At 53.5% G+C, this 24,706-nt stretch overlaps 1 protein-coding gene across 6 annotated transcripts in view; it reads right to left on the bottom strand.

The window, feature by feature from the left end:
• The window catches only part of HS1BP3 (HCLS1 binding protein 3), a 54,973-nt gene that overhangs the window by 5,590 nt on the left and 24,677 nt on the right, over nucleotides 1–24,706 (bottom strand). For 4 of the 6 annotated variants that reach the window (XM_027113743.1, XM_027113745.1, XM_027113744.1 and 1 more), the window contains 3 exons: nucleotides 21,426–21,589; nucleotides 19,857–19,992; nucleotides 15,144–15,850 (listed from right to left, as the gene is read on the bottom strand). In XM_027113743.1, the coding sequence (XP_026969544.1) occupies nucleotides 15,586–15,850; nucleotides 19,857–19,992; nucleotides 21,426–21,589 (565 nt within the window). In that variant the 3' untranslated portion in view covers nucleotides 15,144–15,585. Of the gene's footprint in view, nucleotides 1–15,143; nucleotides 15,851–17,788; nucleotides 18,940–19,856; nucleotides 19,993–21,425; nucleotides 21,590–24,706 lie in introns of those variants that run through there. The other 2 variants (XM_027113747.1, XM_027113748.1) reach the window with 2 other exon arrangements.

Here is a 24,706-nt window from a genome sequence, read left to right as displayed (position 1 = left end):
ATTGGAAACTTGGAAACAAGTTTCTAAAACTTCGAAACAAAAGCACAAACATACCAACACTACTAGTATGTAAAATAGTTTTTCAGTTTTAAACAGGAACTAAAACTACAAATTTAACTTCTTGAAAATTAACTAAAATGAGAACATTATGTGATAAAATCTGTGGGAGGGGGCCAAAACTCTTCTAGAGGAAATTCTGTAGCTTAAGTGTTTTTAAAATTAACAACTAAAAGGAAAATAAATTAAAAATGTGATTTAAAAAAACTGAAAGGAGAAATGGATAAAGTTAAAATAGAAATGAATGAATTAGATGGAAAAAATAGTAAAACAGATCTTTAAAACCCAAAACTGGTTCTTTGAAAAGATGAAGAGGATAAATTTCTGATGAATATAACCAATTAAAAAAAGAGAGAGAAAAACCCTAGAAATGAAAATTAGACTATAACCACAAACATGTTGATAACTTTTAAAGTTATAAGAGAGTATGTTATGTATTTGAAATCTGGATGGAGTAGACAATTTTCTAGAAAAATATAAAGGATCAAAACTAATTTGAGGGGGCAGAGTCAAGATGGCAGTGTGGGAAGACATGGAGTTAGCGTCTCCCCACAAGTAGGGCACCTGCTGGTCACTGATGGGGAACCCCAACGCCCAAGTAGACGGGAAGAACCCCCAAGCAAACTGGTAAGACGTCGGGGGACTGAGTGGGGAGGAGAAGTGGAGGCTGGACAAGACCAGCGCCCTTGAGGGGTGGCTGAGAGGGGGAGGGGTTCCCACACCTGGAGGGACCCTCGTGGTCTTGGATCAGGGGTGAGCTTGCCCGGCGATTCCCCTGCCCATTCAGCCAAGGAAGTCTGCCCTGCTCTCCAGCCTAGGCCCTCAGAGGTCCCCTCTGGGCTGGGTTGGTCCTGGGGGCATAGGAGGGAGGCCAGGAGAGGCAGGCGGGAGGGGTCCTCCAGGATGGGAGGAGCAGGAGAGGAGTGGAGGGGGGTTGCCACATCCACTAAGGCCTAGGGAGCCTGCTGGGCACCCAGGTGGGGTCCCCCACCCTCTGAGACCAGGAGGAACGCCTGGGCCCCTGCTGTTCTGTTGAGCCTAAGCCCCACCCTGCAACACCCCCCTCCCAGGGCCTTTTCCAGCCCTGTGGGTTCTAAGTACAGGCCCCCACTCAGCTCGCCACCCAAACCTCGCCCCTGCTTAGGCCCCGCCCTCCACAGCCAAGGCCTTTTCCACTTTTTTTTTCCTCCTCTTTTTTACTATTGTGGTTCTGTTTCACCTTCTGGTTGTTATTTCATCAATATTTTTATTTTTATATATATTTTAACATATCTGTTAGTTTCCTAGTCTAATTTTATTTTTTTACTTTGTTATTTTTCTCCTTTTTTTTTTTTATTGGCCAACGTGGCTTGTGGGATCTTGGTTCATGAGCCGGTGGTGGGGCCAAAGCTCCTGCGGTGGGAGCTCCAAGTCGGAACCAGTGGACTAACAGATCCTCAGACCCCAGGGAATATTCATCGGAGTGAGGTCTCCTGGAGGTCTTCATCTCAGCACCAACCAAAAGATACAGACTGGCTGAATGGATACAAAAACAAGACCCATATATATGCTATCTACAAGAGACCCACTTAAGACCTAGGGACACATACAGACTGAAAGTGAAGGGATGGAAAAAGATATTCCATGGAAATGGAAATCAGAAGAAAGCTGGAGCAATACTCATATCAGATAAAATAGACTTTAAAATAAATACTGCTACAAGAGATAAGGAAGGGCACTACATAATGATCAAGGGATCAATCCAAGAAGATGTAACAATTATAAATGTTTATACACCCAACATAGAAGCACCTCAATACATAAAATCATAAAGATCAGAGCAGAAATAAATGAAATAGAAACAAAGAAAACAATAGCAAAGACCAATAAAGCTAAAAGCTGGTTCTTTGAGAAGATAAACAAAATTGATAAACCCTTAGCCAGACTCATCAAGAAAAAAAGGGAGAGGACGCAAATCAATAAAATTAGAAATGAAAAAAGAGAAATCACAACTGACGCAGCACAAATACAAAGGATCATCAGAGACTACTACAAACAACTATATGCCGATAAAATGGACAACCACAAAGAAATGGACAAATTCTTGGAAAGGTACAATTTTCCAAGACTGAACCAGGAAGAATTAGAAAATATAAACAGACCTATCACAAGTAATGAAATTGAAACTGTAATTAAAAATTTACCAATAAACAAAAGTCCAGGACCAGATGGCGAATTCTATGAAACATTTAGAGAAGAGCTAACGCCCATCCTTCGCAAACTCTTCCAAAAAATTGCAGAGGGAGGAACACTTCCAATTTCATTCTACAAAGCCACTATCACCCTGATACCAAAGCCAGAAAAAGATATCACAAAAAAAGAAAATTATAGACCAGTATCACTGATAAACATAGATGCAAAAATCCTGAACAAAATACTAGCAAACAGAATTCAACAACATATTAAAAGGATTATACACCATGATCAAGTGGGATTTACCCCAGGGATGCTAGGATTCTTGAATGCACAAATCAATCAATGTGATACACCATATTAACAAATTAATGAATAAAAACCATATGATCATCTCAATAGATGCTGAAAAAGCTTTTGACAAAATTCAACACCCATTTATAATAAAAACTCTCCAAAAAATGGGCATAGAGGGAACCTATTTCAACATAATAAAGGTCTTATATGACAAACCCACAGCAAACAACATACTCAATCGTGCAAAACTGAAAGCATTTCCACTAAGATCAGGAATATGACAAGGATGTCCACTCTTGCCACTCTTATTGAACATAGTTTTGGAAGTCCACAGCAATCAGAGAAGAAAAAGAAATAAAAGGAATTCAAATTGGAAAAGAAGAAGTGAAACTGTCACTGTTTGCAGATGACATGATACTATACATAGAAAATCCTAAGGAAGCCACCAGAAAACTACTAGAACTAATCAGTGAATTTGGTAAGGTTGCAGGATACAAAATTAATGCACAGAGATCTTTGGTATTCCTATACACTAGCAACGAAAAATCAGAAAGAGAAATTAGGGAAACAATCCCATTTACCATCGCAACATAAAGAATAAAATACCTAGGAATAAACCTACCTAAGGAGGCAAAAGACTTGTACTCAGAAAACTATAAAACACTGATGAAAGAAATCAAAGATGACATAAACAGATGGAGAAATATACCATGTTCTTGGAGTGGAAGAATCAATATTGTGAAAATGAATATACTACCCAAAGCAATCTACAGATTCACTGCAATCCCTATCAAACTACCAGTGACATTCTTCACAGAATTAGAACAAAAAATTTTGCAATTCATATGGAAACACAAAAGACCCTGAATAGCCAAAGTAATCTTGAGAAAGAAAAATGGAGCTGGAGCAATCAGGCTCCCTGACTTCAAATTATACTACAAAGCTACAGCAATCAAGACAGTATGGTACTGGCACAAAAACAGAAATATAGATCAATGGTACAGGATAGAAAGCCCAGAGATAATCCACGCACATATGATCACCTAATTTACAACAAAGGAGGCAAGAACATACAGTGGAGAAAAGACAGCCTCTTCAATAAGTGGTGCTGGGAAAACTGGACACCTACATGTAAAAGAATGAAGTTAGAACAATCCCTAACACCATACACAAAAATAAAGTCAAAATGGATTAGAGACCTAAATGTAAGACTAGACACTATAAAACTCTTAGAGGAAAACATAGGAAAAACACTCTTTGACATAAACCACAGCAAGATCTTTTTTGCCCCACCTCCTAGAGTAATGGAAATAAAAACAAAAATAAACAAATGGGACTTAATGAAACTTCAAAGTTTTTGCACAGCAAAGGAAACCATAAACAAGATGAAAAGACAACCCTCAGAATGGGTGAAAATATTTGCAAATGAAACAATGGACTAAGGATTAATCTCCAAAATATACAAACAGCTCATGGAGCTCAATATCAAAAAGACAAACAATCCAATTAAAAAATGGGCAGAAGACCTAAATAGACAATTCACCAGAGAAGACATATGGATGGCCAAGAGGCACAGGAAAAGATGCTCAACATCACTAATTATTAGAGAAATGCAAATCAAAATTACAATGAGGCCTTTCTTACCTCACACCGGTCAGAATGGCCATTATCAAAAAAATCTAGAAACATTAAATGCTGGAAAGGGTGTGGTGAAAAGGGAATCCTCCTGCACTGTTGGTGGGAATGTGAATTGGTACAGCCACTATGGAGAACAGTATGGAGGTTCCTTAAAAAACTAAAAATAGAACTACCATATGACCCAGCAATCCCACTACTGGGCATATACCCTGAGAAAATCATAATTCAAAAACAGTCATGCACCACAATGTTCTTTGCAGCACTATTTACAATAGCCAGGACATGGAAGCAACCTAAGCGTCCATTGACAGATGTATGGATAAAGAAGATGTGGCACGTATACACAATGGAATATTACTCAGCCATAAAAAGAAAGGAAGTTGAGTTATTTGTAGTGAGGTGGATGGACCTAGAGTCTGTCATACAGAGTGAAGTAAGTCAGAAAGAGAAAAACAAATACCATATGCTAACACCTATATATGGAATCTAAAAACAAAAAAAAGGTACTGATGAACCTAGTGGCAGAGCAGGAATAAAGACGCAGACATAGAGAATGGACTTGAGGACACGGGGAGGGGGAAGGGTAAGCTGGGACGAAGTGAGAGAGTGGCATGGACATATATACACTACCAACCGATAGCTGCACAGGGAGATCAGCTCGGGGCTTTGCGATGACCTAGAGGGGTGGGATAGGGAGGGTGGGAGGGAGGCTCAAGAGGGAGGGGATATGGGGATATATGTATGCCTATGGCTGATTCACTTTGTTCTACAACAGAAACTAACACAGTATTGTGAAGCAATTATACTCCAATAAAGATCTATTAAAACATAATTAACTTAAAAAAATTACAAAAACCTGTGCAGATGAATATTCGTAGAAGAAACAGAAATAATTATCAATGAGCTAAGTCCCTCCAAAGACCAGGCCCAGGAAGGATTACCTTTGAGTGGCAGGTGAAGATGAAGCCCCCGAGGGGGAGGAGGGGGAGGGGCAGGCTGGGGGAGCTGGCTGGAGAGCTTGTCTCCCAGCTCTGTCTTTATTATGGTTGGTCTGCTATCCTGTTCTCCACATGAGCCTGGAGCCCCAGTTCTTGGATTCAGGCTCTGGGATCCCTCCTCTTCCCTCCCTAAACTTGGAACCCTTGAACCTCAGGTTGAAGGGGGTCCTCCTCAAGCCCAGCCCAAAGGCACCAATGTCAAGAAAAAAGTTACTTCAAGAATAGGGAGGTGAATCAGCAGGACTGCTTCTCATTTATTAGCACTAATAACGCTTTAGGCTTAGATTAAGAAGAAATGAGGTGCCGAGTGTAAAGCTCCTAGCAGGTAACCATGCAGGGTGTCTATTCTCATGTCACCATGGGACAACACAGAACAACTCCCCCATCTCTGATCAAAGCCTGCAGCCGGATGAGCCCCTGCCCCACACCAGGATCCCGATCTGCTGCTCTAACAGGGCTGCGTGAGCAGTCTTCGGCTCTCTAGCCCCTGAGAACCCTGCAACAGCACTTCCTTATTCCCAGTAAGCAAGGATCTGTGCACTTTCCAATCCAAAGGGAGAGCTGATGGACAGCTTTGGCAGCACTGAGACTTCAAAGCTGCTCCAGGGGTCCAGGTGGACCATTGGGTCTCCTCCCAGGAAGGCTCGTTCTCTTCAGAGCCCTTGTATCCCAAGCCCCTGGAGCTTGATGAGGCCTTTGGGAGCAACCTGGGTGTGTTTTCCTGATCCTGAGGCCCTCAGCCTTGTTCCACGAGGGAAGGGAAGAGGGAATCCATGGATCTGTGGAGGCCATCTCACCTACCCCCAAAAGGTACCACCTTGCAATAAGTCCTCTGCATCTGCCTGCCCAGGACAGCACAGGGCAACTACAGGAAAGAAAAAGGAAAGTTGGAAATCATGCAGTGGAGGTGAGAGAAGTTTTCAATGAACCAAGGCCAGTCAATGCCTGGGGTTTCCAGGACTTGAGGATTTGGACCTTTCATTTCCCCAGAGGACTCGGGGGCAGGTCCTCCGTTTCATCAGGTGCCCCCTGCTCCTTCCCTCCGTTTTGCCCATCTGCTGGACCAGAAACTCCTTCCACCACCAAATGTTTGCTGAGCCCCAGCTGGAGCCCAGGGCACCTGAAGGCTATGCAGGGAGCTCACTGAAAATAGGGCATGGTCTGGTGAAGCAGGGCTGGCCTCCTGGTGTGCTGAGTATCTTCTGGGCTAAGGAACTTCCTCACTGTGGCTCCTTTTTAAAAAATAGATTTTATGTTTATATGTTATAAAAGCAGCGAAGAGTAAAATTGAACAGAAAATGCAGAGTCCCATGTACCTGCTGTCCGCGAACACTCCCAGCTTCCCCCACGATCAACATCCTCCACCAGAAAGCGCATTTGTTAAAACGGATGAACCTACACTGATACATCATTGTTATCCAAAGTCCATAGTTTACATCAGGGTTCACTCTTGGTGTTGCACATTCCATGGGTTTGGACAAATGTATGATGACGTGTATCCACATTATAGAATCATACACAGTATTTTTACTTCCCTAAAAATCTTCTCTGCTCCACTTACTCATCCCCTACCTCCCAGCCCCTGGCAACCAGTGATCCTTTTACTGTCTCTGTAGTTTTACCTTTTCCAGAATTTCATAAAGTTAGTATCATTGAGTAAGCCATCTTTTCAGGCTGGCTTCCTTTACTTAGCAATATGCATTTAAGGGCATGTTATGTTTTTTTTTCGTGGCTTGATAGCTCATATATTTTTAGTGCTGAATAATATTCCATTGTCTGGATGTACCATTGTTTATTCATCCATTCATATACTGAGGGACATCTTGGTTGCTCCCAGTTTTGGAAACTATGAATAAAGCTGCTATAAACACCTCTGTGCAGGTTTTTGTGTGGATGTAAGTTTTCAACTTATTTTGGTAAATATTAAGGAGCATGATTGCTGAATTGAATGGTAGAAGTATATTTACTTTTGTATTGTGGTTCCTTTTTCAACAGCTTTATTTAGGTAGAATTTACAATAAAATCTCCCCATTTTAAGGGTACAGTTCAATGAGTTTTTTTTTTTATAGTCATACTCAAATTTTAGACTATTTCTGTCACCTCAGAAAGTCTCCTCATGTCTCCTTGGCGTCATTCTTCCCTCTCCCCTACCCAGCCCCAGCCCCTGGCAACCGTTGATCTGCTGTAGTTTTGCCTTTGCTAGAATTTCATATGAATGGACTCATACAGTATGTAGTAACCATGTTTTGAGATCCGTCTGTGTCATTATATCTACTCGTAGTCTCCTCCCCATTTGCTGAGCACTGTTGCACCGTATGGATGTAACTGCTGGTCTATCCGTTGCCTAGTTGATGGATATTTGGGTTGTTTCCTTTGGCTGGGGGTGAGGGCTGTTTTGAATAACGCTGCTATGAACATTTGTGTATAAGCCTTTGTGGGCGTGGCTTCTTTTCAAAGCGGGTGCTGGACACCCTCTGCCCCACTGCGGCCCGGAGTGAACAGGGGATGATGAGAAGTTGGAGTAGGCCCAAGGCGAAAAGAGGAAGGGGCACGAGTGCTGAGACACCTCAGTCAGTCCAGTCAGGCCACAAGGCTGCCAGAAAACTCTCCTTGACCTTCCCTTCCCAGCTCCGCCCCGCCAGTTGCTCTGAACAAAAGGTCAGGGGCCGGGAGAGGGAAGCCAGTGGTGTTTATTTCCTTGTCTCCATGGTGCTGGGAGAGCTGCACCAGGTCTGGAGTGTGGGGGGCTGCTGGGATGAGCTCCCTGGGGCCACGGCCCCACTGGTGTTATTAGGAATATTCATCAGAATGACATCTTTTTCAGCAGCTCGTTTCCGGCCATTTCCATCTTCCTTAACCTTCCATGGCCCATCCAGATCTAGGACCCTGGTCACCTCCCTGGGGCCCCAGACACCAGGCCCCTCAGCGCCAGGGCCCTTTAGTGGGTCTCCGATGGCTTTGCATGTGTCATCTCTCATGATCCCCACCCCGTGAGGCAGCAGGAGCAGGCTGTGTTCGCTCTCTCTGCACACCTCCGCTCAGAGAGGCCGAGAGGTTGACATAGAGTGACCCACCCTCACACATGAGCCCCCCGGCGGCTTCCCTTTTTACCCAAAGGTCTGGTTCTCAGTCTTAGATCAAGAGAGGAATCCTAGAATTCCTTACAGCACAATAAACAACTAACAACTCAATGGAATTTTGATTATTCACATATAATGTGTACCAGGTACTGATCAAAGAACTTTACAAATATTAATTTTCTCCCTATAACTACCCTAATGAAGCAGGTACAATTATTACCCTCATTTTATAGGTGAGGAAACTGAGGCACAGAGAGAGTAAGTAACTGGCCTGGAGCCACACAGCGAGGAGGCTGGAGAGCCAGGGGTTGGCCCACCCTTCCAGCCGCTGCCCTCTGCTGCCCAAGGATTTTTTATTTGTTTGTTTCATTTTCCAGTCATTAATTTTCTTAACAGTTTTATTGGGGTAGAATTTAATGGTATAATTTAAAATTCACCCACATAAAGTGTACAATTAAGTGATTTCAGTAAATTTACAGAATTGTGCAACTATTACAACAAACCAATTTTAGAACAGCTTCCCATCCCCTTCCCCAGCCCAAAAAAAGATCCTTTGTGTCCATTGGCCACTGTTTCAACCTCCAACCGAAGGCAACTGCTAATCTACTTTCTGTCTCTGTAGATTTGTCTTCTGGAAATTTCATATGAATAGAATTATGCAATATGTGGTCTTCTGAGTCTGGCTTCTTTCACTCAGTGTAATGTTTTTGAGGTTGATCCGTGTTGTAGCTTGTGTCAGCACGTCGTCCCTTTTCGTTGCTGTATAATATTCCATTGTGTGCCTATTCCGCATTTTATTTATCCAGTCACTAGCTGATGGACTTTGTGGGTGTTTCCACTTTTTGGCCATGGCAAATAAAGCTGCTGTATTTGTGTACACGTTTTTGTGTGGACATGTTTCCCTTTCTCTTTGGGTACATTCCTAGGGGGGGAGATGCTGGGTTGTATTGTAAATCTATGTTCAGCTTTTTTAAAAACTGCCAAACTTTTTACGCAAGGTGCTGCAGTGTTTTCCATTGCCATGCCTGTGGCTTATATTATACAGAGAGTGAGGCCAGGGTTCCAATGCTAGGGCCACCCATACAACCAGACCGAGCCTAACTACAGCCCTCAACTGTCTGGTCAGTAGAAGGAAGCCCTCAGACCAGCACTGGGTTGCGCTGAGCCTCTGCTGCTCGGGATGGTCCGAGAGACAGTAGACAAGAAGTTAGCTGTTCTGCTTTCTACTCTAAAAATTGCCCTCTGGGACCGAGAGCGCTTCTTAGCGGGAAATGAGCCGGTGGCTATTAAACAAAAGAAAAAACAGAAACACACGAACGGAGAAGCCAAGAGCAATCTTGCCAAGATAAGAAAACCAACTTGAGAAGGCCGAGGCCTTGGGACACCCCCTCGGGCGCCTGGGAGTTGGCCCGCGGGTCTCACTCTCTGGAAGCCTTTTCCATCTTCCTCAGGGGCCCAGAGAGAGGATGGTGGGTGTCGGGGGGAGGGCAGACACCTGGGAAAGCCATCAGGCCACTCCTGAGCCAGGGCTCCGAGCAGGAGGCAATGTGGGTCCCCAGAAAGACCTCTAGAGCCCTGCAACCCTCCAGGGAGGGAGTCACAGCCCCCTGTCAGTCAGGACGGCTCTGAGCCCTGCTCAATCTCCATCTTGTGCTACATGTTGCTCTAAAGAGTCATTCTTACTAAGATTTGAAGTGAAGCGGTTTGGGCATTTCTGGGGGCAGCTGCAAATGAGAGGAATCTAACCCTGGCACCGGGTAAGTGTCCAACAAAGGTACCTCCCTCCCAGCTCCCTCCCCGACCTGTCCCCTCCTCAGACAGGGTGTGGGGATGACAGGGTATTGCTGAAATACAAGCCCAAGGGGACAACACAGAGGCCATGGCGTGGACAGGACAGAATGGGACGCTGCCTGCCTCAGCTTACTCGTGAATCGCATCCACTCAGAACACGGGTAATCAGACCTATTTGGAGCCTACCATTGCCCTGGGGAAGGGTGTATAATGGCCCAGAGGTGTCAGGCCCTGGGGCTCCACCAGTGGTGTGTCCTGCTCCCGCCACTGGACACAAGCAATGTACAAAGTCCCGGGACTGTTGTTAGCGGTGGGGTGATTTTCCCCAATTTTGTATGATAACAAGGCCCCAAGACCACATGGTACCACATGGCACCCAAAAAGCCCGGAAGCTGATACAGGAGATATGAAAGTCATCACTTCTGCACTCAAGTAGCTCAGCCTCAGACCCTGAGGCACTGAACTGGGTGGAACAGTGTCCCCCAAAATTCTTGTCCACATGGAACCTGTGAATGGGACCTTATTTGGAAATAGGGTCTTTGCAGATGTAATTAAGGGAAAATGAGGTAATACTGGATTCGGGTGGTCCTAATCTAATGACTGGTTTACTTCCAAGAACAGGGAAATTTGGACACAGGCACAGAAAAGACACAGAGGAGATGACTGTGTGAAGACAGAGGCAGAGGCTGCAGTGAAGCAGCTACAAGCCAAGGAACTCTCAGGATTGCCAGCAAGCACCAGAAGCTGGAAGAAGCAAGTGAGGATTCTCCCCAGAGCCTTCAGAGCGAACGCGGCCCCGCCAACAACTTGATTTTAGACTTCTGGCCTCCGGAAATGGGAATAAATTCCTGCTGTTCAAAGCCACCCAGTTTGTGGTACTTGCTACAGCTGCCTTAGGAAATTAAGACAGTGACTAAGAGCCGGGGGCACATTGCATGTAACACTGTATTGCTGGGGGGGGGGGGGGCAGAGGGGGAGGGGCAGAGAGGGCTGCGTGGGAGGAGGTGCTTTTCCTAGTTGTGTCTGCTGCTTGGGCAGGAGGCCCAAAGAACAGAACAGAACCTACAGTTCAGCGTGGCTCACGGTAGACCCGGCTTTGATGACTCACGTGTTATCGTCTTTGTGTCCTCCATCGTGCCTAGAACAGGTACTGCACCCAGAGGTGCTCAGGAAACATTCATCAGCCAGGCTGGCCTGGTCTCTCTTGCTCTGTGTCTCTTGAGCACCAGAGCTGTGCCGCCTACACAGTCCTTGCCACCCGCTGCTCTGCCCTGTATTGTTCATGCACTTTTCTTGTTCCTTGTATGCACTTACTCATCAAACTGATTGATGCCCAAGCACGATGGGGAGCTTCTAGACCAGAAGGGCTGACCTGCATCTTTCACTACGCATCACCCACCTGACTCCCCGTGTTCCACACGTCACGGCGCCTGCACACGGTAGGTGCCATTAAATGCTTAGTGTTTGCGGATGCGTTCGGCATGTGAGGAAACAGACGGGATTGGCTGCCTGGGCTGGAGAAAGCTACCCCAGCTTAACTCAAAAAGGAATTTAGAGGCTGCCGCTATTTGCCAAATTAGCAGAGAAGCATCGGCACCTCTGGAAGTTGTCAACAGGGATTCCTGCTTACTGAGGCCATGCGCCGAGCCCATGATCCCCGCTCCAGGAGTGCGGCTTCATCCTGAGTGTGACCTGAGAAATGAAATCCCTCAGCTCTCACCAGCGGCCAGCGCCGTGTTAAACCAGAACCAGAGGTTCAGCCACGAGAGGGATGCGCATCTGTGCTCCAGGCTGTACACACCATGCTGCACACCTGGGTCCCCTTCACCATGTCGTACGTAGCACAACACCTGGAAGTCAATGTCAGTGCCCGGGGCTGTGGGCGAGGCTGGGCGGAAGCCGGCAGTGCCTTCTGACCAGCCATCCTCAGCCTGCCCCATCTCACTATTGTGCAGCTTGTCCTGGGCAGGGGTCCCTCTGGGATGAACTGTAGTGACCAGCCCAAGGAAAGTCCTTCAGGCACGAACAGGACGTTACAGCCTACCTGGCCCTTCACATGAACCCAGGGAAGTCTCTTCACTCGGCACTGCAGGGTGAGGGGACGTCGGATAGCCCAGCTGGACCGGAACCTAGATCCCTCCAGGCCCACGGAGCCTGGTCCTTTGGTCGGCTACCCCCACCCGTGAGGCCTCAGGGAACTGTTTAAGTGATGAGGGTTTGCACTGAATGGTACCATCCACAACTTGACACTGAAAGGTCATCCACTCAAAGGGGCTCTGAGTGTCGACCACACCTGCTCTGGGTGGCCTTCAACCCAAAGGCCCGGCAGCACTGGGGGTGCCTGCTGCCCAGCCAGGCCCACCATCCAAGCGCCGTGTTGGTAGCTCTTCTCCCTTCTCCCGTCCGCAGGCTATGCTCACCTGGGCGGCTGGTGAGATGGAGAGCCGAACGTGACCTTCCACGCCGGGTCTCCCCAGAGACAAAGGAAAGCCTACCACCACACGGACTGTATCGACGACACCAAGCTGGCAGCTGGGCATGAGGCCCACAGGGCCCCCCAATCACCTGGACCTCTGCTGCCTCATCTGCGTCTGCTGTGAGGGCTTGAGCCTCGGGGCAGCCCCAGAGCACACAGAGGCAGGCTGGGTTCCGGACTTGTGGCACTGATACGGTCACGGGACACCAGAGTGTGGAAGGGTGGGTTCCCCCAGCGGAGCTCGCCTCCCGGCCCGGCCGGGACAGACACTAGGATGGGGACTTTCCAGGAGAAGTGGCTGGAGTTCCCGGCTTCCTGAGAGGAAAAATGGGGGATGGGAGCGGGGCCCCCAGAGCAGCCGGCACATCCTGTCCACGGGGCTCACACAGCTGCAAAACAAACAAACGCTGCCCTCAGTGAACCTCACTTTCCTTCCACGGTGAACTCTCCGCTGCAAGCTTGTGGGCTGCGTGGTCCTTCTCAGAACGACCCAACTGCTTGTCCTTGGGAGCCAAGACCCCCATCTGAGCTTAGCTGCGAGCTCCAAAGCCGAGTGGTGAGGGAGGCCGGCGTGGGCTCGCAGACTGCCCTGCACGGGGCTCCCGGGGACCCGTTTCTAGTGCTCTGGGGGATGTCGGCTTGCAGAGCCGTCTGCTAAGAACCTCTGGGTCCCGGGCAGGAAGCAGCATCTCAGAATCTGACCCTGGCAGGAGAGTGGAGGCTAGGACAGGTTTGGAAGCGGATGGACGGGTTTATTCAGTGGGGCTGTCTTGTGTCAAAGCTCGAGGACCTCGAGGCCAGTTCAACCCTAGACCAGTCCCTACCCTGAGGAGACAGAAGTGAGGTCTGGAGAAGGAAAAAGTCCTCTTTCCAAACAGGTCCTGGCTGAGCAGTTACTGACGGATGACCCCACCAGGCCGGGGCCTCTGGCCCCTCTGCCTCAGTTCACACAGTGGAATCCTCCCTCTGCCCTCGCCCTGCCCCATCCAGAAGCAGCCTGGGAGGCCTGGCATACCCCAGGTCCTTCGAGGGAAGCGCCCCTTGTTGAGCCCCATCAGCCCGGGGCTGTAAAGACAGTGCCCCACACTGTCCCCCATCAGCCCGGGGTCAGAAAAGGTCGCCACTAACAAATGCGGGAATGAGCACCGACACGGACTTTATTGGACGACTGGAGGTCACAGATCGTCTGGTGGGTCACAGACCTGCGGCGCTGCGGAGCATCAGTATCTCTGCTGAGGTGTCCGAGTGCCAGGCCGCCAGGGAGGAGGCCGGGTTAGCAGTGGGCGAAGCCACACCGGAGTGGCAGCTTCCGCCTGTGGCCCCCCACGGGCACCTGCCAGCTGCACCCTCTCCCCTATGTCGCATGCTGGGGGCGGGAGGGCGCGGCCCAGAGGAGAGAACAGGGAGGAGAGAGAGGCCACGGCAGCCCATCGCCTCACCACCTGCTCCTTCCTTCGGAGGCCTTCCTGCAGTCGGCAAGAGCGCGGACCCCAGCGTGGCGTGCGGGTGTGAAGGCCTGGCGGCGAAAGAGAAGAGGGGCGGCTCGTGCTGGGGGCTGAGGCTATCCTGGAGCCAGCTCCGGGCCCCAGGGAGGCTGCCCTCGGGGCCCAGATAAGGCAGAGGGGGAGGAGGAACTAGGCTCTCAGTCCCGGAGCCGCCTATTTCCTCTCACGCTGGCACCAGTGGAGGGGAAGGGGGACGTGAGACGCGGGACAAACCGGACTGAGCGCTCCCACCCGCCCTGCAGGTCCTGGCACGGGGCAGCGGGTGCTAGAGACTCTGAGGGCAGCAAACACCGGCCTGGCTCCGGCAGAATCCCTGAGGGATCAGGGTTGGCTCCTGGCCCCGATGGGGAACGGCCTGGGGTCCTCATCCCAAATCCTCCTTCCAATCCTCTCTGTCGAGCAGCACAACCCAAGGGACAACAGCGGCTGCCTTTTCTTAAAAATCTGTGTTTCCTTAAAAACTAATTCTGAACATGAAGACTGTATCAAAAACAACAACAACAAAAGAGGCATTCTTTGCTGCATTAAACATGCACCATGCTCAGACCCGTATGCCGGGGCAAGGGGGTCGGGGAGAAGTCTAAGGCACTGGCCCTGCCCGGCACAGGGCTCCTTCTCCCGGGAAGGAGGCTCCCACTGGGGGAAGGCCAGTGAGCAAATCCAGACCCCGAGGACAGGGAAGGCCTGGCAGCACCCACCGCTGGACAGACGGGGCCCTTCAAGTAGCGGCCGAAGAGCATCCAGCCCAGGCCGTGAGAAGGAGGGGCACCTCAGCCACAGCGTCCCTGAAGGAAAAGCTGTAACGGTGGACATCGGCCCTATGGCCAGAGGCCCAAGGAGGCCGTGGTCTGGCCAGGCCTTCCCTAGGAAAGGAAGAGGGAGGAAGACATGGGGATTGTCAGGCCGTCTACACACCAGAGGCAGGGCTGGGCCTGACGTCTCCCTTGAGCTCCGACACTTGGGAAGGCACCGTGCTTAGCACCTGGTAACCGGAGGTGGCTGGGCCACCCCACCTAGCCAGGCACCCACTCAGCATCCCTCTACTGGGGACCCTGCCAGGGCCTGCAAGCCTCCAGGAGTCATGGTGACTAGAGATTCCCACCCAAACCCCAGGTTGGCCAAGCCCGCCCTCCCTCCCGTGCTGGGGCTGGCAGAGCCGGTGGGCACGTGCTGGGGCTGGCAGAGACGGTGGGCACAAGTGGGCACAAAGTTTCCCGCCCCGAGTGGAGCCTCCCTGGCCCCCCGCGCTTCCAGTCTCATGACATCCTGGGGACTGGGCTCCTGGTTAGCAAGGCATCCCCACAGGCTCTCCCCTCCACATCCACATGGCTGAGACAACTTAGGCTCCACTTCCTATAGTGACCTTGCTCTCTGCATCTTGCAGGATTCCATGAACCCACAGGCCTGAGGAAAAGGAAGAAGGCAGTACACGGGTCCTATGACCCGGCTTCCACCCTCCCTCCCTTGGGAATAGAGGTTCTGGCCCTACAGGTCCAAGTCTGCACCTCACTACGTGCCCCTCCACAGGAGAGAGTCTGCTGGCGCAGGAAGAGCACAGGGCTTGGGGGCGGTCAGAAGAGGCTGGGGGCAGCCTGGCCAGGCGCGTCGTGGTCCCGGATGTACTGTAAGATGTCCGTCTCGTCCATGGCTTGGATCTGCTGCTGCTGCTTCTGCTGCCTGGCCACAGCCTCAGATGAACCCACCCTGGGGGGAACAGCTGGCTTTCTGAGTAGCGCTGGCTTAGCTGCCACTGGAGGCTTGGGCTGGGGCTGGGGCTGAAGCTGGGGTTTGGACTCAGCCCCCAGGTTCAGAATCTGGTCCAAGTCCTCTTCGACTCTAGAGAACCAGAGGGAGAAGCCCTGAGCACAATCTCCTGCAAAAGGGACAAGGTGCCCCCCGCCAAGGCAGGCACCCCTGCAGGGCACTGGGCTCGGTCCCCCCGCCTCCCATCCTCGCCCTTCCACCCATCCACCCCCGGGGAGGAACTGAGGGGCAGGGCTCTCCTTCCCTGCACCCCCGCAGCCCAGCGCGAGCAGAGCCGGCCCCTTGGCAGCCTCTGCAGGACTGCTTTTCGGGTGACCCCACTCCAGACAAGCTGGCTCCATTAGGTGACTTCTCCTTCAACCCTTCAAGAAATAACAGTAACAGCTGCCACATACGGAGCTCCTGCTCTGGGCCACGCACTTCAGACCCATGATCTTTTGCTATCCTCAACAACTCTTGGGGAGGTACAGCGCAGTCTTCTCCCTGCAGATGCGGACGCTCAAGTCCTAGGAGGCCGAGCCACCTGCCTGAGGTGAAAGCATGTGGCCGGCCTGAGCTGGAACCAGTAAGTCTGACTTGAGATGCTGGGCTCTCATCCAGGCCAAGTTCAGCCAGAGAAAGAATGAATGAGGGGCTCTAAGCCATCGTGGGGTGGGGTCTGCCGGCCCACAGCGTCCCCTGGTGGGCCACCCGGGCGTTCGTTAGACACGGCCCCCCGAGGGCTGAAGCCGGCCTCGGCCATCACCCACCAAGACTCCGCCACGCCCCGGACCTGACAGCCTGTTGGTGGAACTGAAGGCCGAAGCAGTGTGACGGTCACTCAGGACCAGCCCAAGTCCTGGACAGCAGGAAAGAAAGGCAGCCCCGCTCTGCCCTCTGCCCGAGGGAGCTCTTGCTGCCAGCTCCTTGTGCAAGGACTCAACTCCTGCAGACCAGATGCACAGCGAAAAGACCCATTCAAGCCATCCCCCGACCTGCCCACCCAATCAACGTTGGGCTGGGTACCTACCACGGCCGGCCTTCTCCGCATCCGTTAATTCACTGAGTAATCACAAGACACTGTCTGGTAGCAGATGTTAGCTCCATTTTACAGATGTGAAAACTGGGGCACAGAAAGATGAAGGGCCTGGCCTGGGGCCCACAGCTAGCTGGGGACAGGGGAAGGAGGGCAGAGGCGCTGCAGGCAGAAGACCAGGGGGCCTCGCGCAGGCCACTTGGCCTCTCCAAGCTTTGGTTTCCCATCTGCCAAACGGCAACAGCGGCATCACCCCACAGGGTTACAACCCCTTGTACAGAGACACGCAGCGCGGCAGGCGGAGTGTGGTTCCCTCCCTCACCCTGCTACTCCTTCAGTGGCCTCAGCCCACCCCACCTGCCTGGTCCTCCGTCTCCCTAACTGTGAACGGGCTCCAGCTCAGACAGCAGCACGGCTGAGTGAAGGCAGGAGCAGAGGGGAGGCACCTCTGGCCAGAACAACTCCCAGCACCACAGGGCCTGGCAGAGGTCTACATGAGGGTGGAGGTGCCCTTCCCGGGAAGGGCTGCCTGCCAGGAAGCAGCTACTGAAGGGGCAGTGGGTCACCCTGCCTGCTTCCTCGGTCAGCCTCCTGTGATGCGGCATAGGCCCCAAGGGGAGAATTCAGAGCCTCCCACGGATGGCAGAGAAGTGAGCAAAAGGTGTCCCTCCAGACCCAGAGGGACTGGCCCAAGCCAGGCCTTGAAAGAGTGAGTTCCAGGCAATCCCAGGAGGCATCACCCCGGGACAGGCTCCTCCTGGCAAGTTCAGCTCAGCTGTGTCCCCGCTCCCTCCAAGCGCTGCCCTTCCTTGAGCCCCCCTGGGGCAGGTGCTGGCTTGTCCTGCATCCTCCACTGGAGGCTGGGTACCCAGGAGAAGCTCTGGGGGACTGAATTATCCTCAAACAGGGGCCCTTAGGGAAATAAAGCAGCAGCTAAAAGCTTGTGTCGGAGTTCAGGATTTATACTGCTTGGCAAAGCAATGACTCTTTGGAGCGAATCAGGAGCTGGATTTGCTCTGAGGCAGAAGGTGGGGCAGTCACACCCGGGATACAGGTGGCCACACAGCATCTCTTGCCAAGCACCCTATTTCCAACTGGGCTCCCCGAGTCACGGGTAAAAACAGGTCACACTGACACAAGGTCCAGCTCCCCTCCTTTCCAGGCCCTGAAGGTGTGAGGCCGACCACCGAGGCCACTCCTCCTCCCCAGGTCTCTGCAGAACTGGACTAAAGACCACAACTGGGGCCCCAGAGCAAGAGGGAACGGGGGTTTCTCAGCCTCCAAACCCGGCTCCAGCGCCCCTCCATGCTGCCCCAGGATGGGATGGCAGATGCCAGTGGTGGAATGAAGGGGTGATGAAAGCACTGATGGAGGGATGAATATTAGAAAGTTTATCATAAGGAAGCCCGGTTCCCACCTGCATAGTCCCAGGACACACACAAAGAAAAAAAAATATGGTTCCTGCTCTCAAGAGGGTAATTCCTTCTTTACCAGATGTCTGGCAGAGCAAAGGCAGGGTCACAGGACTCACATTCTCTAAGGCAGTGACTGCCAGAGAGCCCTGTGGGATGCAGGAGGCCTTACAAAGGAAAGGGTCCCAGGGACCAACCGGAACGTGAAATGCTGCGTTGGCATCGCCCTTGAGCCACGCGTGCCCACACACTAAAGGCTTGGAAAGTCCTGCTTAACCCGGCCATCTGGCCACAGAAAGCGTTTGAAGGTAACACCTTTCAGACCCCCCAAACCGGCGTTCCGCAGAACATGGGCTGGAAAGTTCCAGTGTAATGGATTTAGTATAAACGATGCCCAAAGGTCCCGCTGGGTCTGCCCCGCTAGGACATGCTGAGTCCTGGCAACGGCAGAGGCTCCCCGGGGCTGACCTGCTTCCCTGGGCCTCAGCATCACCCCGAAGCACATAACCACAGTCCCAGCTTCTCCCAGGGAGTACTGCTGCCTGGGTGTCAGCGGTGAGGACGCAGGATGAGCGTGAACAGCTGCCAGGGGCCGTGGGGAGATGTAATGACAGGGAGCCGTCGCTGTGACTCAGGCTCGCCGGGCACTCGGAAGGCTAACAGCCCGCGGTTGCTAACGAGGGGGGGTGGTGACAGCCTCCCGGGATCGCATGTCCAGCGCCACGTAACTCTTCCTGGAAAGAGAGAGCTCAGAGTCCCGTAGACGGCCAGGCTCGGCCTGCCTCCTGGGGACATAGATGATGCGATGCAGAGACGCACAGTGCCGAGCGTGCCGAGGAAGCAGCGGCACGAGCAGAAGCCCAGGGAGAGCCTGCCGGCCCCGGGGTGGGAGGCGGAGCTGCCAGCCTCTCCTCCTCCAAGCGCTCAGAGTCCTGGAAGGGTGGGACGACGGGACACAGGCAGGCTGACCTGGGTCCCAATCCCCGCCTGTCACCTGGAAGCTGGGGGCCTTGGGCCAGTCACCTCTCCCACCCTCCATTTTCCGTAAAAAGGAGAAAATAGCACCTACGTGGAGGGTGAGGGTGGGAGGCAGTGCTGCTGTGAGGATTAAATAAGATAACATGTAAAAAGCCCAGCATACTGCCTGACACACGGCACACCCCTCGCGGCGGTCAGGTGTGCACATGTTCTGTCAATCAACCTCCACGTAACAGGCTAAGCCTCGCTCTCCCCTCCATAAGGCCTGCCGATGGGTACCTGCCACTGCCCAGAACGTCTGCACTTTGCCCCCCCCCCAACGTGCGCTGCGTGCTACCAAGTCAGTTTTGTATATCTGTTCCCAAACCTGTTGATGCCAGTTATACTTGCTCGTGCAATTACATAATTTATTTTTTATATACACTATTTGTATACATGCAGTCCTGTCTTTCTAGAATCTGATGAGCTGCTGACAGCCCCCCACCCAACCCTTTCATCGCACCCCATTTGCTGCCTCCTGGTCAGCTCCCACCCACAGGCTCCTGCCTCTGATGGGTCGGGATTCCTTCCCTCGGAGCCCAAGGATGGTGAAGTGCTCCCAGACTGGACGGGTCCCTGGCTCTGTCCGGGCCACTCTCAGACCTGGTAGAGCAGCACTGGGGACAGATGGTACCTGAACAGCTCCTCGGAGGCCTCCCTGCAGCCTGGGCGGGACGTGGGTCCTCCACCCCCGTGGGCAGCTGGCAGCAGTAACGGGTCACCCAGGGGGACGGCTCCGCCGAGGTCAGGATCGTCAAACAGCTTCAGGGCTGCGGAGGAGGCAGCAGCAGAGGGGTCAGAAGAAGTCCTAGCCTGTCCTTGGCTGCCTGCGGGGTGCAGGGTGGAGAGGGTCTGGCCCAACCTCCTGGCACAGCCAGGAGACAGGAAGCAATATTGTCACTTCGGTCTGCAAGGCAGATTGCGGACGTACCAGAGGAACGGGGCCACGTGGGGCAAGAGACATGTGCTCACGGGGGCCTGCGGCCCTGGCCCCCGCCTCCCTCCATGCTGGGCCAGAGCCACCTGATGGCACTCCTCCCGGTTTCAAGTCCTTGCGGCCTCCCCACTGCTTTTAGGAGGAAACAGCCTCTTCAGCTCACACCCCGGGCTCCCCATGGCCCCGGCCAGCCCCCAGGGCTGCACCCCAGTCTTCCCACAAGCGCTCAGTGAGCGCCAACCACCAGCCCGGGGCTGCCAGCTCTGGGATGCAGTGGTGAGCAGACACGGCTCTGACCACAGCCTCTGCCTTCGAGGAGCCGGGGTCTACTCCCCACCCTCTCGCCGTCTCCACTGCTCAACGCTGCCCTTCGTGAAAGGTAACTGCAGCTTCTCCGCCTGGAATGTGCTTCATCAGCAGCCCTGGCAAACTCCGCTGACCTTTCAGGATCCAGCTCAGGTACAGTTCCTCCACCTGACCCTCACCCAGGAAGCCTTCCCTGGGGTCCCCACAGGCACGGACGTCCTGCTAAGACCTGTTACAGGCCCAGGCTAGCCTCTAATGGTCAGGAGATGTCCTGTCTCCCTCAGGGAGGCCCTGAGGCCAGAACCGTGATTCACTCATCCAGGTGTTCTCGGCCCCAGCACAGTGCCTGGCCGTCAGTGGGCGCCTGGTGCCGGCTGAATTAATGGGTGACATCAGTTCCCTACCCTGGATGCAAACGCGGGCGGGGATAGGAAGGGTCAGAACAGGCACGAGTGTGGAAGTCCCAAGGCTGCTCAGCTTCCCTGTTCCAGCTCTGCACTGGACCCTCCCTCGGGGTCTCTGCAGGGGACACAGAGCCTCTTGTTAGAGCCCCAGCAGGGGGGCTGTTAGAGCCCCAGCAGCCCCATGCAGAGCCCCAGCAGGCCGGAGGCAGGCCAGCGTCCACTCTCCACCAGGTGCCCACATCTGGTTGCAGAGGTAACAAAGGCACTTCTACACCAGTCACGACCCACACTTTTCAAAGCAGCAAAGAAAACTACTCTTTGCTTCTGAGGGATGATTAGAATAAACATACAGCCCTGGAACGTTCCAGGCTATGGGGACACAAGGTGTGAGACTAGATTTCTCCAGCAGAAAATCTCTCCACTAACTGCATCTGCATCGTGTTAACACATGAGCCGTCCTGCTCATGTGTGGTGGGTCCAAAGCCACTCGCAGAGCTTGGCTGGGTCACCCGGGAGACACCGAGAGCGAAAGGAACACCCCCGGGGCTCTACTTACAGTCCCTGGGGGGCGCGTCCTCTGCGGGGCTCCGGGAAGAGGGCTTCCTGCCCGGGCCAAAGAGCCCCTCGTCGGGGTCCACCTCCTCATCAAAGATGGAGAGACAGGGCGAGGGTTTGGGCTTCACGGCCACTTCCTCCGGGCGTTTCTTGGGCTTCTTGGAGCTGGGGAATCACAGACAGAATTCGAGGTTAGCACCTCTCACAGGAGCGCAGCCGGCCAGCCACACAGGCACCGGGCAGGCTTGAGCCTGTGTCGCGCAGGAGCTTTCCAAGGAGCGACAGTGAGCTGGGGACGCGCCGCTACAGAAGCGGCCCAGTCCTGCGCCCAGGGAACGGCCGCTGTGGGGTGTGTGGCAGGCAGGAGGCTGTCCGGACTACACAACTGACTGCAGACGACTCCAGCCCTGAAGGGCCAGCAGGACAGGCCACAGGCCACAGGCCGTGCCCTCCTTCCGGAGCTGCGAGGCCACACCACCTCAGCACCCCGGGGGCCAGGCTCATCACAGAGCCACCGACAGCCACTCGGACACAGGGATGGACGCACGTGAGGCCGCACACCTCAGGGCCTGGACCCAGGGGAGAACAGAAGGCAGCCTTGGTCAGTGCTCCCTTGTTTCCACCCACACATCCCCCCTTCCCTTGAGCGGTCTAACCTCCGTCGTTCCAGAAAACACTTCAGTCCCACTGAGCCAGCATCACCTCCTTCGGGAAACCCCTCTGGCTACTCAGAGCCCCAGTCACCTCTGCACCCCTCGGGTACCTTTGCATCTCATTCATCGACTGGCCAAGGTCCTGCTTTGGGCCAGACACTGCTGCGGGAAACCAGGAGGGGACTCGGGGAAGCTTCGGGCCCCGGGAGGGCTTTATTTCCCGATCCGGGTGGTGGTTACACAGCGGACATGTCAGCCTTCAGGGAGCTGAAGACTGCAGATCTACACACGTCACTGGAAGGTATAGCGCCAGGAAGTAAACAAACTTGGTTTTATTTTAACAAGGTGATCCAACCCCTGCTGGTGGTGCCTAAATTAGCCATTTTAAGGTTCCTGCAAACAACAGAAATAAGCTTCTAACCGGAAGTGGGGTTTCCGTGCGCCTGTCTGCCTGGAGGGCCGTTCCACTGGACCGAGGTCACCAGCTGAGCTCATGCGGGCGATACTGTGCAGTCAAACTGCGCTGATACCACCGTAAAGAACGCACAGATTAACCAGCAGCAGAGAAACAGCAGCAGGGCGGCCCTGGGCGTAGGAGGCCAGGGCGCTCAGAGGTGGCTGTTCCCACGGTCTGGATTTAGATGTCTGCTAGAATTTCAGTCTCCCGGTGGAGGTGGGGAGAAGCTAGGAAAGGTGAGGCTGCACCTGCTGGAAGGCCGCGGGACCAACACTCCTCGGCAATCAGGGCCGAGGCCCCAGCGGGAAGATCTCTCTCAGCAGACGAGGAAACGGTGGTTCAAGAAGCTGGGTGTCTGCTCAAGGCCACACGGCAGGCAGGGCCAGGGACTCAGTGGCCGCACCCCAGTCCCTGCACTTTTCTCCATCTCGGGCACAAGCCAGATGGGCTCAGGCCACAGGCCACCAGGGCCACACCTCCGCTGTGGTGTCATCCCCAGGCCCTGCCTGTGGTGCTGGGCAAGGTGAAGGGAGCCTGGGCTCCTCCAGAAACTTCATCTGCGCTTCCTCACACGTCTTAAGGAGTCAGGGTGTCCTGCTTTTCCTGGGATGTCTTCCCCTTCTGCCTCACAGACCAGGCAGAGCCAGCGCCGCTCTAATGACCCCTAGTAAGCGGGTACTGACGAGGCCCTGGCCTTCGGGGCAGGCCAGCTGGAGATGGCCACAGCCAGCCGAGACCCGCTGAATGAGAACCCCAGCGGCAGGCGCCGGGAGCCGCTTGTGTCCCTGTGGGCTCTGATGACCGCCGTGTTTGGGAGCCACTGGACCAGCCAGGGGTCTGCGGGCTCCGTCCCACGGCTGCCCCTCAATTACCCGTCGCAGCCGCCCTTTGCCTGGCTGTGCCTCTGCACCCGGCAGGGGCTGCCGCAGTGAAGGGCGGGGAGCCCCCAGCAGGGAGCTCGCAGCCAACGTCCGCAGGTCCACCCTGCTCGGAACCGGAACCGGCAGCTCTGAAACCACCCGTGGGGAAGGCACACACACATCCTCCCCAGCAGACTGGCCCCCTGGGGCAGGGGCTGGGGGCTTCCCACCGACCAGAAATCAGAGGCAGCACAGACAGAAGGGAGGGTCTGAAGAACAAAGGAAGTGAACGGACAGACGTGATTAATTATCTCTGGAGGAGCCAGGCAAGAGATTTCAACGATTTCCCTTCTTGCACCTACTTCTGGCTCGGAGAGCACAAATTAGGCCTGGCTTTCCTGCTATGTGAGTTTTCCTCTCAAATCCGATGAATGTTCCTGTTTTTCTCCCTGGAGACATTTTTTATCTTCTGTGTCTCGAACTGAAATAAAGCGACTCTACAGCCCATGGGGCTGCTCAGTCAGGCACCATCTGAACCCCAGCCCGTTCCTCCTGGGCCATCCTCCGTCTCCCCGACTACCCCCGACCCGTCTCCAGGGGAGACAAAGAAGAAGAAGAAACATGGAGCTTTGATGGCTGAAAGCCCCAGGGTCCTGTCCTGGTTAGCCCCAAATTCTGGGGACTCAGTAGTGTGCCTGGTCCAGAGCAGACACTCAATAAACATTAGACGAAAGAACAGATGGATGGAGGGGTGGCGCAAGGATGGACAGACAGACAGACGGATGGGGGGAAAGGGAGTGAAGAGAGAGGGGCGGCCAGCATCATCTCAGAGGCCTTCCACCCCACGGCTCCTCCTCCAGGGATCTCGCAGGCACCCCAGCTGGTCTCTCCAGCAGCCCCTCGGCCCTCCCGTAAGAAAAGCTCATCCTTTCACTCGGAGTGACTTCTATGTGCCAGCGCTTGGGAAGTACCTCCCACGGGCAAGAACCTGTGCCGGGTGATGAGGGCACAGAGGTGAGGAAGACCTGGCACTGTCCCCAGAAGCTCACAGCCGAGCAGGGTCACAGACATACACCCGTCATCACCACACAGGGCACTCATTCAGTGATAGCCGGAGCCCCGAGGAAGGAGCCAACCCAGCCCGAGGGCTTCCTAGGGGAGGTGGCATAGAGGAGGGCAGTGACCTGTGGGGCTGAGGGCAGAAGACTGACACAGGCAGAGAGACCCTCAATCTGTGAGGGGCTGCGGGACTGGGCACCACCGGGAACCCAGTGCCCCATGGAAGCTTTGCTCCTGGTCCCTGGAGGAACGA

This window comes from Aethalodelphis obliquidens, unplaced genomic scaffold, assembly GCF_003676395.1.
Source record: "Aethalodelphis obliquidens isolate GAN/ISIS:26980383/991018 unplaced genomic scaffold, ASM367639v1 scaffold12, whole genome shotgun sequence".
In the NCBI taxonomy this organism is placed as follows: domain Eukaryota; kingdom Metazoa; phylum Chordata; class Mammalia; order Artiodactyla; family Delphinidae; genus Aethalodelphis; species Aethalodelphis obliquidens.
Note: the sequence above shows the minus strand (reverse complement) of the source record. Positions and strands in the feature narration are given on the sequence as shown.